Source organism: Mesoplodon mirus, assembly GCF_964341445.2.
Source record: "Mesoplodon mirus genome assembly, chromosome: 9".
In the NCBI taxonomy this organism is placed as follows: Eukaryota; Metazoa; Chordata; class Mammalia; order Artiodactyla; family Ziphiidae; genus Mesoplodon; species Mesoplodon mirus.
In genome coordinates this window covers 91,417,487-91,435,936 of record NC_138985.1, presented here as the reverse complement: position 1 = coordinate 91,435,936, position 18,450 = coordinate 91,417,487, and the positions used below count along the sequence as shown (strand labels likewise).

Sequence of the window (18,450 nt, the reverse complement as noted above, 5' to 3'; positions counted from 1 at the left end):
TTTCAAATGTAAGAGTTAAAGCTACAAACATACTTTTCTCACTGTGTATGCGCATCTCCTCTCCTTCTGAGCATCCAGATTAAAATCCACCTCCTCTAAAGTTGGCTCATTAAAGGCAATCTTCCTGCTAAGTATTGAACCTGAACTACTTTGAAGCTTGCTGCAAATAAAGGTCAAACTATTTTCCTTCTTTCTTAAAGATTTAGGGAAAACAAGCCTCCACAAGGGCAGGAGCTGAATGAGTACCGAGAACTTGCCATTCAAAGGGATTCAAGAGAAAAGTTTCATTTACTTGCCAGCTCCCTGGCTTATCATCCCTCCCCTTCGAATCTCTGCACATCTGCATTGTTCAGTGTAAAATGAGTCAGGAAATACAAAAGTGAAGGTTCTCATAGCAACGGCTAGCAATCCCACACCATCGTACATAAGCAGTATTGGCAATTACTAATTGGGCTGCTGCTAAAGGTACCCTCAATATACCTCATGTGTGAAGTGTGTGAACCAGCATTCTAACAGAATTTGAAACTTATGTATTTCTCAGCTTATGTGTTTAAATCTGTAGCTTTAAAAAGTGGGCACGTGAAGAAAAACAAACCCAGGATAAACCAATGCTTAGCACAATCAATCTATAACCCCACTGAGAAGAGACCTAGGAACATAAGACAGCTGGGCCACGGAGGGGCCCAGGCCCTACATGAACACATGGGAGAAATTTGAGCAAAGGCTGCGCTCTAAAGAAGCAGCTTGTTCCAAAGAAGCCCAAGGCAGCTTCTCCGCTTCTTTGGAGCCATCCTAGAAGCACGTGATCCTCGACTCGTTAGGGCCCTAATTACTCTTCTGAGAACTGGATCGATTAGCATTAGCCCTTGGCTAGCTTACTTTTAAGCTCAGGATACTTCAAAACTGAGCCCTGCCATCCAATTAGAGTGTTTATCTGATGAACTGAGGGAAGACACCAGCTGTCTTCTAAGCTGTCTTCACCTCCTCATACAGATCACATTTATGTCAGGGCAAAAATCCAATCAACTCCATTTCCTGAGCAATGGGAGGAGTCCATAAGGTCATGGCATTTTAGGGCTAGAAAGAATGTCAGCTCGCATTTAACATAATCCAAGGCCACGTAAACTGGCACCATATCCCCAGAGTTAACAATCGCTGGGGTAGCGCCTATAAGCGTACAGCCAAGGGGAGCCAGGAGTGAGGACAGGTACCCATGTGAGCCTTGTTTTTTTTCTTTTTTTTGCGGTACGCGGGCCTCTCACTGTTGTGGCCTCTCCCGTTGCAGAGCACAGGCTCTGGACGCGCAGGCTCAGTGGCCATGGCTCATGGGCCCAGCCGCTCCGCGGCATGTGGGATCTTCCCGGACCGGGGCACGAACCCGTGTCCCCCGCATCGGCAGGCGGACTCTCAACCACTGCACCACCAGGGAAGCCCCCGTGTGAGCCTTGTTAAAGGCCAGAGTCAGCAGTAGGGTCTGGATGAGAACAAGGTCTTCCCATTTCTTGTCCAGTGAACTTTCTATCATCAACTGTCCTTTAAAATATCTCAAACTCACCTTTCACCAATTTAATTCCCCTAAAATTAGGCCTCCAAGTCCAACTCTACTAAGCTGAATATTTCCAGCCGTACTAAAAGGTAACAATCTCGTCAAGTCCTCTATAGGATCATGGAAAGCAATGGCGACAAAATGCCTAAGTACAAATGCTAATTATTGGTGGCAAACATTATTGTGACAATTCTTACTGTTATAAAATCAAGGCCATTCACCAACAAATGAAAAAACAGTCTAGTGAAGGAGAAAGAGACCATCAGTGAGAACAAGCACAAATACCAACATGGTATTGTTTCTGTGAAAAGTCACGAAGACATAATACTGAGGGTGCAGAAGGGCAAACAGGAGGACAAGAATGTGCAAAGTTGAAAGAAAAAAGAAAAGAGTCTCTCTTTGGAAATTCTATGCCATGAACTGTGAGACAAGCAGTCAGGTCCTGGAACAGGAGTGCCAGGCTTTTTACAGGGCATGCTGGGAAATCTCAGCCTTGAGTCTTCTTTCTGTGGTGCCCCCTCAGCTTGCCACAGGTTAGAGTCCAGATAGATGTAGAGTTCCTCAAGAAATCACTGATATGCTCTGAGCACCTTTAAAAAATAGAACTCAAACACGCTTGGATGTGTGTATGAATGAGTCACTTTGCTTTAATCAGATCCACTGTTCACTGAAATCTGAAAGGAAGTTAAGATTAGAAAGCCCGGATCATTTCTAGGGGCTCAGAGAGCAAACGTGCTGATCTGCTGCGATGAACACCTTCCCAGGGGCATCTAGGCAGGGCTAGAGACCACCACCCTAAGTGCTACTTCCAGGGTCCCTCATCTCTGGAAACATCTGGGGCTGACAGAGCCCCCAAAGCTACTATAATGATATCGTTTGAGCTAAAAAGACCCATCAGCTTGACACTTGGCCTGAACTTTGAATAGAGCTCTGGAAAGCAGGAGATCGCCCAGAAAAGCCAGGATGTACGGCTGTAACAGCTCATCTTCCAAATTGGGGCAGTATCGTGGTTGTTGCCAGGGAACAAGTTCAGTGACCACATAAGAAAAAAATTTTTTAAGTATATTCTGTATGAGATGGAAAAAATTATCTTTCACTGTTTACAGACGTGAGGGGCAATTTGGCAAAAGTCTTCTGATTCTAAAACTACACTGACAGCAAATGAGGCAGTATGTTAACAATTCAACAAAAGTAACGGAAAGATTTTTGCACAGTTCTTGTAACATTTCTGTAAATTTGAAATTATAACAAAATAAAATGTTATGAGTATTATTTAAAAAAACCCAACAACTTCTCATGCTTAAGTGCTAGATATCCTGGGACATTTAACCACCATAATCAAGACACTGTGAAATATGCATCAGATCTAACAGTCCAGGGAACCTTGGCAGGCATCTCCTCAGAGGAAAGCCCTTTGTCTATCTCCAATATTAACAGTTTTATGCATTATCTGTCAAAACTCTGCTACTTGAGGTAGTCAGTTTAACCCTTTCATCTCCATATGAGAAAGGAGGGTTCCTTGGAGGTAAGTACCGCTGCCCCTATAACCTGTTCTCTCTGAGCTCTATTGAAGAATCACCAGGACTAGGCAAGTAGCTCGGCCTTTTCTTAGTAAAGCAGCTGAATAATTTATAAGGGTTGCATAGGGCCCATTAGAAGTGCCAGAGCAGTAATAACTGGCTTAGGACTTTGCTTACTCAGGGCTAAAGTTTAATTTGTCCATAAATGCCCCTGCTCATAAACCCATCCCACAGGTCTGACCTGCTCTCTCTCTCCTCCCCAGTCACATGTCCTAGCCATGCTCTCAGCTTAGGTGTGTTCCTATTGGGGCCAAGAAACAAATCCAAACTCTAAAACAACTAAAATCTCATATCCACATTACTACATTTCCTAAAGAGGGCCACCACCATCCCCTTAAGCTTTGCTTTTGGTCATCCCAGAAGAAAGGGGGCATTCTGGTTGACTCCTAGCCAACAAGAGAGCACGGGCAGATGAAATGAATGGATGGAAGACTGGAAAAACAGAAGAGGTAAGACCTTCAGTACACTCAATGTCAAGTTGCACAACACATCCTAAATGACAGCACATAGGATAAGATCAAGAAAATGTGCTCTGCTCTTTATTTAGGAAGTTAACTTTCCTAGGCCTCAGTTTTCTCATCTATGAAATGGGGATTGTAATGGTATCCACCTAACAGCTGTGGTAAGGTTTAAATGAGTTAATTCACAGCATATAATACTCACTACGGTTATTATTATTATTAGAGATTCAAATCTCGAGAGAAACCTAATCCGATCCCCTCACTCTTTGAAAAAGTCCAAGGCCCAGAGAGGTTATGTGACTTTGAGGGGCAGTTTTAAGCCTTGGTCCAGTTCTCTAGACAGGCACCCGGTTTGGTCCTCTGTTTTCCATTTTAGGGCTGCTGTGGCTCTAGCACTCATTCTCCATGGTAACAGTGTTGTTATTTTGTTTTCAGAATTTCCAAATAAGCTAATAAGTGTTAGCCCAGAACCAGTGTGCATCCATACATTCACCCATCCAAGAACTGTCCAGTGAACGCTGACTCCGGATTAGGTGCTGTTCTAGGCACTAGTACAGGGATTCTGCAGTCACAAGACAAGGTCCCTGCCTTCAAGCATCTTACATTCTGGTGATACCAAGAGTCACGAAAACAAACAAATAAGTAAACTAGAAAATTTCAGACAGTAGCAAGTAGACAAAATTAAAAGGTGACATGTGAGAACCACAGCAGACGTTAGAGTTGGGAGGGTGCAAATCTCTTAAAAGAGGTCATTCATGACAGTTTCTTTGCAGTTTAATCTCTAAGGAGATGGCATTGTAACACCAGTTTCAGCATATGCATAGGTGAATATGCATGACTGTGTGTGATAGGAAGGAATCATACAAAGTGGCACAAACCCCTAAAAATTTCACTCTTGGGCAATCACATCAGAAATAAACGTACCACCCATTAATGACTTTATCAAAATAGAACTTTTCTGGCCACTCTGGTACAGATGCGTGGGTTAAGGCAAAAGGACACCAGAGTAATGGAAGTGGGGATGATCACGTGGCTCTCTTTCAGGTGAAGTTCATTTTTCTGGCCTCGGAAGGTTGGATTCTTAGCTCCTTGGCATCTGCAAGATGTGCCACGAAATTCCTGCCCCAAGAACCAGTTCAGAGGATCAAAGAGCTATTCTTACTGTCTCAGTTCAGGCCAATGGAGGGAGGGAATGGCGGGAGAGGCAGGCCACTCACCCCTCCATTCAGCACCCTCCTCCACAACGGGGCCATTGAGCGGGCGCCACAATCCGGGGCTGAGAAGAAAAGGCCGAAGGAAGGCATACAGAGTACCCGCGCACAGACACGTCATTCATCACCAGGCAAGTGCCAATATCTGGGAACAGCCATCTCAATTTCTGCAAATCCTCCAACCTGCAACAGCTGCTGGTGACTCTGGAGGGCAGCGCTGCTGCTGACGGTGCCAATCCCCAGCCCTGTCCAGGAGCCAAGTCCACATTACTTAGGTTAGAGACATGCTGGCTGCAGAGAACGGTGACAATGGACTTCACAGCTTATAAAGCAGCTTACAAAGGGCTCCCGTGTATTTCAAAAAGCACTTCAGAGAGCCGGTGAGAGAAGCTATCTGCACAAACGCATTCAAGCAGTTTGTTCCTAACCCACTTAGTTCAAGGTCTCTGTCAGAACCCGTGGACAGAGTGGAGGAAGGTGCAGGGAACTGCGAGGGGGCTGGGTGGCTCGGCAGTTGGGGGAGCTCAGGCAGTCAACCCCGTCCCCTCTCCTCTGGAGCCTCAGCAGGCTGGGAAGTGATGGGCACCAAGCAGTCCTTCACCTGGTAACAGATGTCATGAAAACATGAAAGAGTCTGTGGGATTCCTTGGGTCTTCAGTGAGCTGTTTGTCTCAACTGTTTCCACCAGCATCCTCATGCAGCATTCACAAATGAGACTCTGAACACTCTGAGTACCATCTAGATGCCTGCCACCATACAACCCCAAGGAACCTTCATCTGCCCCCTACTTTCACCGTGACGCCAGCCACTGGATCTCACGCTTTGCTTATTACTCCAAACACTCCAGGGACCCACTCATCTCCTCCATGCCATCTATACTTGCGTTGTTAGACTCAGTTTCTGGAGAACAATTTTGCCACGTAACAGGAACAGAGATCAAAAGAAACTAGAGACGAGGGAAAAACATAAATAAACACATAAACACTGAGGCTCCCGTGTTTGGAGGCCAGAGCTCATGGAAGCCACTAAAGGACACGCCTAACAGGGTACATCAGACATGAAACACAAACCATTCTCATGGAAGAAAAGAAATACAGAGGTAGGTAACAATTCTTCATGAAGTTTGTCGTGCCCACTGACCTTTCAAACTTTTAAACTTCTTCTGAAAAGCTGATGGGCAAGACAGAATGGATAAAGAATTGCTACCTACCTCTGTATTTATTACCTAGAATGCACATCTATTTTCCAGTGTGACTTCCCTGGGTTTTTCATGATGTGTTTTAAAAGCCAGAATTCACCAAGAGGAAGGGTCCCTGTGACAGACCTCAGAGAACCAGCATTTATTACCACAAAGAAAGGGCACAATGATGTGAATGCACAGCTGTCTACCAGAGCTTTACTCCGGCCCTCAATCTGCTGCCAGAAACCAGCCAAACCCTGGCTGAGGCAGAGGTGGGCACGCCTCAGCCTAGGAGGCTCGGTTCCCAGGTCCACAATCCATGACTGGGCACTTCTGACTTGGTTCTTATGATCTAGGCGGTGGAGTCTCCATGTGCCAAGAGGAAGAGTTCCCCGAAGAGAACTTAACTACTGGCATTTATTTAAGTATGTGCTGTACTGGGGTGTAATCTAAATGTTTCTTGTCAAAAAGAAGCTCCTTGAAGGCATATACTATCTCCCTCTCTTTCCCCTTGCAGCGCCAAGCAATAACAGGTGTTAAAAAATAACCTCTGACTATTCAACTATAGAAGAGAGGGGTGTGAGCCTGAATAGAAGCGAAAACAAGTATCTGTTACCACATCTCCCCACCCACCAAACTGTGGGGAAGAAATTCCCTCCTCTCTAGTCAAAGCAGACTGCTCATCAGGCGCATCACGTGAAAGGGAAAGAGGCTACTCCATGCACTAGGCCTCTTTGGATATGAAGGGTTGGTCTGTCATCAGCACATCCTAATCAGCAGTACTCACAAATAAGGCTAAACTTAGGGAATTTTTAAATTCTTTTCCATCAAACAGTGAGAATCAAGAGTAAAAAAGAAATAGTTTGTTGAAGAAGAGACTAAAATACCTCAGGGCCCTAGAGGAGTTATTTCTGCAGTCCCTGCACATACGACATCATTCATGAAGAAGGCAGTGGTACAAATATAGCATAAATGTCGTCTGCTCTAGCTTGTAATTTAAAATGCAAATGCTAATGAGCGAACTGGTATATCAGTAGAGTTAATAACCGCATGCCTAGCACAGGGGCTGCATCCAAAACACACACAGAGAAGAGACAGACACCATGTTCCAATTTAAAAATAAAAACACCCAAATTAACCCTAGAAAAATCACTAGCAGATGTACAAGCTCAGGAAGAGGAGGCACACCAGGGCAGGGAAATGGGAACTTCTCCACCCGCCGTAGACTAACTAACTAGTCCATTTAAATATCTTCCTACATATAGTGAAGGTAAGCATGGGAGTTACTAGGGTTTATTCAGGACTGCTAATTGTAAAGCGTGAGTATAATAAGGAAAACTATAGGGAATCCAAAAAGCTTAGACAGGAAGTTTCTCCAAAGCCCATTTAGAAGCCTGTAAGTCAACTTTGCAGGGAGCTGTATGTCCAGAAATCAAAGGCCGCTGAATAGAGACGTAGATTCTCATTTATTTTATCATAGGCAAAGGATGGTTTAAAAAAACCCTGAAAACAGGGGCTTCCCCGGTGGCACAGTGGTTAAGAATCCACCTGCCAATGCAGGGGACACTGGTTTGAGCCCTGGTCCGGGAAGACCCCACATGCCGTGGAGCAACTAAGCCCGCGCACCACAACTACTGAGCCTGCACTCTAGAGCCCGCGTGCCACAACTACTGAAGCCCACGCACCTAGAGCCCGTGCTCCACAACAAGAGAAGCCACCGCAATGAGAAGCCCGCGCACCGCAACGAAGAGTAGCCCCGGCTCACCGCAACTAGAGAAAGCCCATGCACAGCCATGGAAGACCCAAAGCAGCCAATAAATAAATAAATTAATTAAATAAGTAAATCTATTAAAAAAAAAAGAAAAAAAACCCTGAAAACATACAAGGCCTGGATTAAGTGGGTAATTTAAATAAATGGGAAAAAGCTCTAATGATGAAAAACCACAACTGAGAATGCGGTTGTGTCTCAGATGCCTTCCAAATATGAAAGGAACTTTTGTGAATTGTTCTTGCTCCTACAAGGTCTGTGTTTGGCAGCCCTACATCAGGATCTGGGACCAATCCCATGGCACTGAGACCGAGCACAGCTCCTTGGGCTTCCTCAGAGCCCATCATGATGTGACCAGTGGTCCTATCCAGTTCCTTAAGTGGAAACCCGTGGCGCCCCCTCAGGGGCAACAGGAGAGAATGCTTGGGCTAGCTGCCCATACTGGACACCACGTGTTCTAATGCCCATGTCAGTGCTGTTATATAAAGGGCCAGGAAGAGACTCTGGCAAATCCATCCCATTAGTTTGGGGAAGCCTCAGGAAAACTTTCTGAAAAGAACCCAAGGTGTGCAAAGACCCGGGGCTTGGGGGCAAAGACACTTTTCAATGATGAAGAACTTTTTTGCTTTTTAAAATCCAGTCATGGGCTTCCCTGGTGGCGCAGTGGTTAAGAATCTGCCTGCCAATGCAGGGGACGTGGGTTTGAGCCCCAGTCCAGGAAGATCCCACATGCCGTGGAGCAACTAAGCCCGTGGGCCACAACCACTGAGCCTGCGCTCTAGAGCTCCCAAGCCACAACTACTGAGCCTGCGAGCCACAACTATTGAAGCCTGTGCGCCTAGAGCCCATTCTCTGCAATGAGAAGCCACCGCAATGAGAAGCCCACGCACCGCAATGAAGAGCAGCCCCCGCTTGCCGCAACTACAGAAAGCCCACGTGCAGCAACGAAGACCCAACGCAGCCAAAACTAAATAAATAAATCTATTAAAAAAAATAAAAATAAATAAAATCCAGTCATATCTGTTTGAAAGGGGAATGTGAAAGGTGGTTCCCATAGCAACCAAGATTAAGTCTTATGGGCACAGCGCACACTGCTCACCCCAGGGCTGCCCATAACCAGATTTCCAAGCATTTCCCTTTAATTTTAAATTACCACACCATTTACACTCCCTCTCCTGCATCCAGGACACGCCATTTCCTACTCTTAGGCTGGCCAAATAGACACCCCCTCAGGGTGGGGAAGTGGTGAGTAGCCCAAACGTGGATGCTGCTGCTTGCCACCATTACTACTAAATGGCTGGTGGAAAATGCCAATAGGCTAACAAGATGGCATTGAAATATTCACACTGAAACTTATTTTTCTGGGGACGCCACAAGAATGGGATTAGAACCGAGGCATCAGGGCACAACCAGAGACAGGTGCTGGTATTGGAAAGACTCCAGCAAAGAACAGCCATCAGAGCTCTGTAAGCTTTCCATTCCTTCCCCCCATGCCCACCAGGTGGAAGGCAGCCTAAATAATCTTTAACAGACTCAGAAAGAACCTTAGAGTAGGAGGGGAGGAGAAGGAATGGAAAAAGGAACCCTTGGGGAAAAACTCACAGGTCTGATCCTCTTGTACCACTCTACTGGCCCTCATAAGCGCTGCAGAGAACAGGCCTGATACCTCTGCAGGGTATTTTCCCCTTATCTCATTGATATCAAAACTCCAGAGCAGCAAGAGTAAAAGGCAGAAGTCAGAGGACTTAGGAGGCAAGGGTTCTTTTCACTTACCTTTGACCTATCCACCCAGAGGCAATCAATGGGCCTATCCAGAAACTGAGGATAAATCAACATCTTTCTTTTCTTGGCACGGGAAGCCCAACTGAGATGATGAGGGCAGAACATCCCAATTGGGAGGCTGTGCCACCCCTCAGACTGACTCCGCAGAAGGTAGGGCCACCACTAGGACTCTCTCCCCCTCAGTTGCTGGAGTCTCTGGACTGACTGGCTGGGAACTGCCATATGGGCCTTGCTGCTTCCCTCACCTCTAGGTCCCAGCATCACACCAAGATAAGCAGGCCAGTCTAATGGAAATAATTAACTAGGAAGCAGGAGAGCAAGAATGCATCTTTAAGTGTTCTAGCTTCAAGGTCTGTGGCTGCCATTAAACCATGCTGAACAAATCTTATTTTTATTGATGTCTTTATTACTGTCTCAATCAAAAAAAAAATTAAAATGACTACTGAAAAAAATTGAACCCTTACCTTTTTTACCCTGAGACAGTCGACTGTGTCCTGTACGTCTCCTTTGATGCCTCTACTGGTCCTTGGGTACCAGCCTTCCTAGGTGTCTTACCACCCAGGTCACTGTCTTCTGACCCTTCTGCAGTTTGCTGATGTCCTCCCTAAAAGCGTGGTCCTCAGATGGAACATCACACTCCAGGCCTGAACTGACGCGGCTGAGCCAGCACCTGGCTCTATCCCTCTCTGGATACTGTACTTCCGGGTTATGAATCAGGATTGCCTTAGCCTTTTTGACAGTATCACAGAAGAATAATTTTATAAAAGGCTAGGAATTGTTTCTCCTCCCCTTATACTTCTCACAAATATTTTTTTCTTCATGTCTATATATCTTGTACTTCGGTAGATACAAGTACTTTGCTTGAAGGCTGGCACCATATCTTACGCATTTCAATATTCCTAGCAAAGTGCCCAGTGGATGTAAAAAAATTATTAAATAACCACTCAATCGAGTGACCCACAAACATGAGGAGGCTCATTCTGGGGATGATTCACAATCTAAAGATGGAAGATAATCAGGCTGTAATAGTAGGCTTGCATTTCCATCCACGTGACCATGGGTGATGGTCTGCCTGCAGAGACGGGGAGCTAAGGGCAGAGCACCGAATGTTCCATGGTGGGAGACCCAAGACGGAGATTCACACGACCAGACAAAAGCAGAGGGAAAAATGATTGATGAGTCCATCCACTTCTTTACGCGACTCTTCCTGAGAGCTAACGATACAGGCAAAGTTGTTTGGCCTAAATGAATCACACCCAGCTTGCCAAAAGAAAATGTTCCAGATCTTCTTGGATGCTCAAATACCATCTCCCTTGGGAAGTCTTTTCCATTCCTCAATTGACTGTTCTTTCCTCTGCATTCTCATGGTATGTTGCCTATACTTTTCACAGCTCCATTTTGTTTTTCCCTGTTAAAAGTTTTTCATATGGCTGTCTCAACTATTAGACTAAAAGACATTCAAGAAAGCAGAAATTATCTGATTAATTTAAGCATCATCCACAAGCTATCAGAGACTGTGTTTCTTTTAGTGGGTTTACAAAAATCTTGGCCTCATTAAAAAAGTCTCCCCAGACCTGCTTATTGTGCTAATATTTTCTGACAAGGGACCCTAGAGGACCTTCTGACACGAATGTAATTCGTATAATTCACAATGATACCTTTAAAAGTGAACAACTAGAGCAGCCCTAGAAAAGTTTCATGTCAAGCTGCCCATTTCCAGGAATGGGACCCAACTGGAAGCAAGTAGGAGGCAGAGACAGAACCAAATGGGCAAGTCGCAGGAGAAAGAATACTCCACTTTACAAATACCCATTAAGCTGCAATTCAATTAAAGTAACTGAAAAGAATTCATAAGTATCAGCAGACCCTGTAACTGCTTAATTAAGGATAGAAGCCCAGCAAACACAACTATAATAACAGCCTGATTCATTAGCACCTCTGTGACAGAATGGGATTTCTCACTTAAACATACATTGGTGTTGTGTTAATTTGGTTAGGCACTGGTAATCAATGGGGATCCACCATTCCTGGGGCCAGGAGATGAGGACGATATTCCTGTTCACCTTCCCTCTCCTCTATCAGTAAAGTTCCTGGTCTACTGAAACAGGCAGTTGATATTCCTATTAGGATTGGCTGGAGAAGAGACATTACGGAGACAGAAGGAAATGAGGTACTTTGTTCAAAGGCATTCAGGGTGGAAGGACACAGAGCCAGCCCTTTAGCTCATCATGCACATACCCGCCACCATTTATCAAACCCCAGACATCTAGGACCTCTCCTTATTGCCTCCCTTGTCATAAGGCAGCTTCAAGAGGGGACTTGTAATCAAAGAGAAAAAAAAATTGAAAAATGCCAAAGGGCAGGCAAAGAAAAGTCTCATTTTCTAGTCTTGTTTCATACGATTAAGTAACTGGTTAATTATAAGTCACCTGCTGTGATCCACATGGAAACCCCCTGCCAGGTGGCTGCCGCATTCTAGGTGGTTTGTACAGTGATTTCCACCCCAGGTGACAGACATCCACTCCTCACCATGCCAAACCTGTCTCGATCCACAATTCCTCGCACCTACTGCTGTCCCACCATTAAGAACAAACACGGAAATGTAAATGGGGTAGGCTCAGTGAGTTAGAAGACTCCAAATATCTGACACAACACTCCTTAGATTACTTTACACTGAAACCTCAAATCATTACCCTCTTCTCATTCAGGCATTTGGTTTACAGGCACTAACTTGATACCTGCTATGCTTAGCCAACAGGACAACTTCCTGAACTGGTGCCCTCAGCATGACCCAAGTAGCCCAGAGCTAAGAAAGTAACGCAAAATAAGGCAACATAATATAAAGGTCACAGCAATAAGGTACACACTCCAGGCCCACTGGTGCTTTGAAATAAAAATGTGAATCATGGGCCAAGCAATCTGCAAATATGTGCCTCAGTATTCCTTTAGACGAGATACTAAGTAAAAGGTGACAGACACACAGGACAAGTGAAAATGAACTAAAAATAAAGACTGAAGGTAAACTGCTTTTGTTCTAAGAGAAGGAAATGTATGGAGCTCACTAAATGCTAGATGAGGAAAAAGGATGCTTTTAAACAAGTGTTGGGGGCCTGAGGAATGTTGACCTTTCTGTTAACTCAGGACAAGAACTGCCTGTGACTGCCTCTGAGACTGAAATAAGTGCACATAGGAGGAGGCCACAGCAGCAGGCGGGGGGACCTTGAACCGTCTCAGTTCTGAGGCAGTAAGGTCACCTGCTCACCGGCTGAACCTAAGCCAGGTGCTCAGAGGACTGAAGGGCAAGAGCTCTCAGGAGGCGCTGGCCTGTTAGCTACAGCTGACTTTGCCCAGCCCCACCTGCCATCCCATCTGACCAAGCAATCATTCCACATGCAGGGGTGCAGGAACCATGACGGAGAGGCCAGCTGGCTCGGGCCAAATGCCACTCCCTATCAAGCTGCGGGGCCGTCTGCCCAAAAAAGGCCACGTAAAAACAGAAAGTGTCCACCCCACCTTGAAATCCAGAGGGCTCTCCAAAAGGCTGGGAGTGATGATACCAGCACATATGGGATTGCTGAACAATTATCTTGACTCTCCCCTTGAGAATCACAACCCTAACGTCATTTCCAGCAGACATCAATTTTACAGGGTGCAGGGCACATTCCACAGAGGGTTGCCAAGCCGTGCCATGAGGACCACCTTCCAGGTGAGCAGCTGCACGGCGTAAGCATCGTGTCTGTCTACGCTGACGTTCAGCTTTGTGGTTGGTCCCGGATGACCGAGGGACCCCTCTCTCTAGGATCCTCCAGCCATGTTCTCCATCGCATTCATTCTGTCTCCGCAGGGTCACTGCCTTAGCAATCATTTACTTGTACCCTTTCTGAGTTCCTGTTCAGACCAGTGCCTCTCAAGTTCCTGATATCTTCTCACTTCATCTCTTTTATGTCCTCATTAGCCAAGGAGACTTTGTTGAGTTTTACAGTCTAAAACTGGCACTATGAAGACAATAGGTACACTGAATAGCTTTTCCAAGTATCCATGCCACGTTCTGCACCAATCCTAAGAATCAGTTATAAAAGTACTCAAGATGCTGACATCCTCAGAATGTTCCCTTGACCCTTTAGCATTCACTGTTCTGTACTCCTCTTTCCATTCTATTAGATTGTTGTGAAGAGCAGTCTATTTTAAATTCTGTTCCTTATTGCCCACATTTACTCCCCAATCGTACTGACAAAGATCATCTGTGACTTACCAGTTAATCAATAGTATAAAATCACTCCCTAGTTTTTAACTACTTGATCTTTTAAGGTAAAACCCGACACTGCTGACTCCTTGGAATTCTTCCCTCCCTTGACTTCCAGAAGACTGCTCTCTGAGGATTTTCCATCTAATCCTCTGACCACCAACTATCTGTTCCAAGAACCTACTCTTAGTGTCACCCTTGCTGGTGGACATCAAAATCTGCCCAAAAACTCAAGCCTTGGACCTGTTTACTTTCTTTCCCATACTCAATGTCATCCTCCATCCTTGACCAAAAAACCTCAGTCATTCCCTGAATTAGGAAGTCTTCCTCTTAAATACTCTTCCAATCTCTCCTCTCCTCCATCACCAGATTTTGGGCCTCTATCCCTCTTGCTTCTTAACCACTCTCCCAGCCTCCAGCCTCATGTATACCAATGTATCTACCAAAATAAACTTTCTTAACACGAGTGTGAGCATGACACACCCCTGATACCTTGAGCGCCTCTGAGGGTCCACAGTATATTCCACAGAAGACTAGCTTCCATCTGTGTTTCCAGCCTCACCCCACTCTTCACTATACCCCACCAATACCAAAGGATTCATGGTTTCCTGGACACCTCAGAATGCATCACACCTCTACATCTTTGTATACCTGCTGGTACCTCTATCTAGAATATTCCTCTCTTCCTCCCCTCCCGTCCTATCCTTACAACATTGCAAACTCCTATTTGTCCTTTAAAACACAGCTCAGATACACAATCCCTGATCTCCACCTAACCAACCATTCTCTCCTGTGTGCTACTTCTGTGCATTGTAAATAATTCTATTTTCTCACCTAACACCTAACACTACAGTTTGTTCATGTATCTGTCTTCCCTCTAGAGCTTAAGACCTAGGACTGTGTCTTACCAGGATGCAGAGTTCTTTGCTCCAGACTCAAAGAGGAAAGCCAGTAGCTTTTCTCTTAGTGAGCATTTTGCTTAGTCAGGAGGAGGCTAGGACAGCTCCTAGCTCCTTCTCTTGATTTATTTGAATTAATGGGGAGGTCAAAGTCTCCGTGGTAGAGCCACAGGTATGTGCACACATACTGCACAACTGTGCCATTCTATACAGAGTTAAGGAAAGCTCTAGTTATGAATTCACTAAGTCTTTGTGAGAAGAACAGGAAGGAAACATTTATTGATGATCTACTTGATGGCAGGCTTGCTCTAAACCTTTATACATCCTGAGAGGCAAGAAACTTTCTCCAGTTAATTGATGTGTAAACTAACGTCTGAAGAGAGTCAAAAAAAAAAAAAAAAAAAACCAAAAAAACAAACCTCCCTAAAGTCCCCTGCTTGTACAGAGCAGAGCCATGATTCAAACCGAGGCCAGCTTTCTTTTCCAACTTTTTAATGTCCTGTATCCCTGTCAGGTTTCTAAAGAAATCAGAAGATGCATAATACAACTGCATAGAGTACGGCAGGAGAAAAATGCAAAAGCTTGTATTTTTACCAGGAATTTGCTTCTGTAATCTATCTTTCACAGTGTAAGTTAACTCAAGCAATGCCTTTTGAATTGCTAAGCTTAGAATAATGCCAAGTACACAGAGGAACCGGCTGATGCCAAGTTGAGTGATCAGGCTGCTTGTGTTTCAGCAAGGTACCACCAGAAGGGTTCTGCAGGAAAACTCCAGGCAAGACAGGTTTAAAGCTCTGAGCTGGCTCCATTCAGGTGGTTTTAAGTTTGGAAGCCAGAACTTCAATGTTTTCTTTCCCCTATAGATCTGCAGCCAGGTTTCCAGGAAAGAATAATACTGTTTCTCTTTCACACCTCTGGGATAAAGCTCTGCCAAAAGGATGCTTTTGTTTTGCAGGCAGAGAGCAAAGAATGAGTTGAATATATACCTCAAACCTGTAACAAGAATTCACTGCTAAGGAACTCCTCCGCTACAGAAATCTTAAGAAAAAGGGCACAAATGGCTCCATGAAAGGACTCACACACACTGCCACTCTGCCCCTCATTTTACTTACAACTCATATTCGCAGACATGAGAGCACAGCCCTTCGGTGAGGTATGGACTTCTTGCGGCCTTTCTTCTCTAGAGCTGCCCCTGAGCTGCAGAAAGCCTGCAGAGCTGGGCAGTGGTCAGTAACCTCTTAAGAGAGCTCAGGAGCCTCACGGCGCAGTGAGGGCCAAGCAGCAACAGTGAGCTTCATGGCCTCGCGCTAGGTGAGTGACTAATCACACTTAACAATCCATTTAGTTGGGGCCTGAGGGAGACCCTTATGGGGAAGAAACCATCAGTGCCTTCGAGGAGAGCAAGGCTGAGGCGATCTGGCAGGGGATGGCAAACACGGCCCCCAGTTCTCTTCTCCCATGGCAAATTCTACCCCAGGGTTCAACAGAAGTAGTGCTGAGGCAACAGGCTGGCCTCAGAGGAGGCGGCGTGCAGTGGGTAAACACGATGGAATACAATCTTTGGGAATGTATATCGGGGTGGGGTGACCCTCTCCCTCAAAGACCACAGCTGTGAAGTACTGATGGAAATAAATAACTTTCTTGTCTGCCGGCAGGGAAGAAAGGAAACTGTCTGCTCCTTGAATGCACACAAGTAAATTTCTCAAAGAGCACAGTTCACACAGAGACTTGCTGGCTTGTGAAATGTTCCTAGATAAGACAGGATAAGAAAGATGGACAGTCAGCAAAGTAAAGGAGGAAGGCTTGCCCTGGCATGGCACCCTCAGTGCAAGAGGGAAATACCAGGGACGCAGGGGCCTGTGAAGGTAATGTCACATCTGGGGTTTCATAAAGGATTTGGATCCTAAGGACACTTGAAAAGAATAAAAGAGCGCAAGTGGCACTGCCTGTGGAGCTACAGGGCAGAGTGTCTCGGCGCCTCTGTGGCCTTGCCCCGTGACTAACACAGCAGGGCGGTCCATCCCAAATGGGCAACACCAACCGTGAGCACTCCATCATTAATGTTTTCCTATGTCTGGAATTCCCTTCACTCAGGCTGTGTGAGGATACGGGCTGTCTTGTTAGCTGTCCTGCACTCCTCCGTCCTGTGGTTGGCGGGAATGAGAAGCAGGACAGGACCAGTGCGGGGTCTGCAGTAACAGTGGGATCAAACCTAGGAACTCTGTGTTCACATCTCAATTAGAGGCTGAAGCACCTACGTGGGCTCCAAGTCCTGTAGAAAGGAGGGCATGTGACCTCCAGGGATGACTTCCGAGCGCCAAGAAGAATTTTCAGAACAACACATAACACAGAAGACTTACCTGCAAGCAAGAAGGTGATAAGGCAAGTTTCCTTTGGCAAATACAGCTTGAGACGAGACCCACTGAACACATACTCCACCACGGCTTCAGAACGACCTGCCCGCTGCAGGAAGGGCAGAAACTGCTTTGCTTTTTGGGTGTCCTGGGGGAGAAAAGAAGGATCGTTAGAAAAGTAATGGAATCTAGGTAAATGTTTCTTTCTCTCTGGTCTAGGGTAAAAAGTCTGGCAGACCACAGGAGGCTGGGCGAAAAACCCTAGAATATCAGACATTTCTGAAACCAGGACAAAAACAGGATACCGATGTGACTTTCATAGGAGAAATATAGTTAATCAAAAGCTTCCAGAACATTCTCACTCTCTTCTCCCCTCTGTTCAATTACTAAAGTGGATATAAAAGTTAGGACGGGGCTTCCCTGGTGGCGCAGTGGTTGAGAGTCCGCCTGCCGATGCAGGGGACGCGGGTTCGTGCCCTGGTCTGGGAAGATCCCACATGCCGCGGAGCGGCTGGGCCCGTGAGCCATGGCCACTGAGCCTGCGCGTCCGGAGCCTGTGCTCCGCAACCGGAGAGGCCACAACAATGAGAGGCCCGCGTACCGCAAAAAAAAAAAAAGTTAGGACGGTGGCCTGAAATGAGAATTTCACTCCTTCTCTGGAATAGGAAAAAGAGTTCTTCTTCCTTTTACATAAAATTGAGGGGAGAAGACCAATACTCACCTTCTTTGGAGATTAATCTAACCTTTAATTTTCATTTAAAAAAACCCCAAACGAACGAACAAAAAAACCCTGTGACACCCGGCTCCTGATACAGCCCCTAAAGCCCTTTCCCAGGAAACCCCAAACAGTTCATCTTCCAACTTTAATAGGCTATGTTTTCCTAACAAGGAGGAGAGCGCAGCCTTCTTTGGGCACCAATACTGCAAGCCCTGCTCCCCATGCTTTTGAGGGATGAGCCAGGACCTGGGGCACACTGCTCCTGTTCCCAGCCTGGGAAATCTGCAACAGCAGGATGTGAACCACAGGGACCAGTAAATACTGCATCATGTCAGCCCAGATAATTATAGAAACAATAAAAACACATGAAGCTGCACAGGGCTTTTTAAACTTTTTTCACGCATCAACACAAACTGCGTGCATTCCACCCTCAAGAGTGCCAAATCGTGGGCCTTCTGAACCCCAGAGCTCTCAGCCTTGGAGGAGCTAAGAGCCATCAAGTCCTTTCAGTCTCTCAAGCTAATTAAACAGATGATAGAGTAAGCAAGCATCGAAGTATCACACGGCACGTGCTGGGGGACTAGTCACTGGATGAATTCCGGAGGTTTTCAGCGCAGCCAGCCCACTGGCAAACTCCCTCTGAGGACAGCAAGCTCTGCACACTTTCCTGACTCAGATGACAGAAGCCGTCTGCACTCGCCAAGCTCT

General features: G+C 45.8%; 1 protein-coding gene across 2 annotated transcripts in view; it reads right to left on the bottom strand.

Moving 5' to 3' along the window:
• The window catches only part of SND1 (staphylococcal nuclease and tudor domain containing 1), a 424,510-nt gene that overhangs the window by 132,727 nt on the left and 273,333 nt on the right, over nt 1-18,450 (bottom strand). For both annotated transcript variants that reach the window (XM_082632934.1, XM_082632935.1), the window contains one exon: nt 17,031-17,172. In XM_082632934.1, coding sequence (XP_082489060.1) covers nt 17,031-17,172 — 142 coding nt within the window. The remainder of the gene's footprint in view (nt 1-17,030; nt 17,173-18,450) is intronic.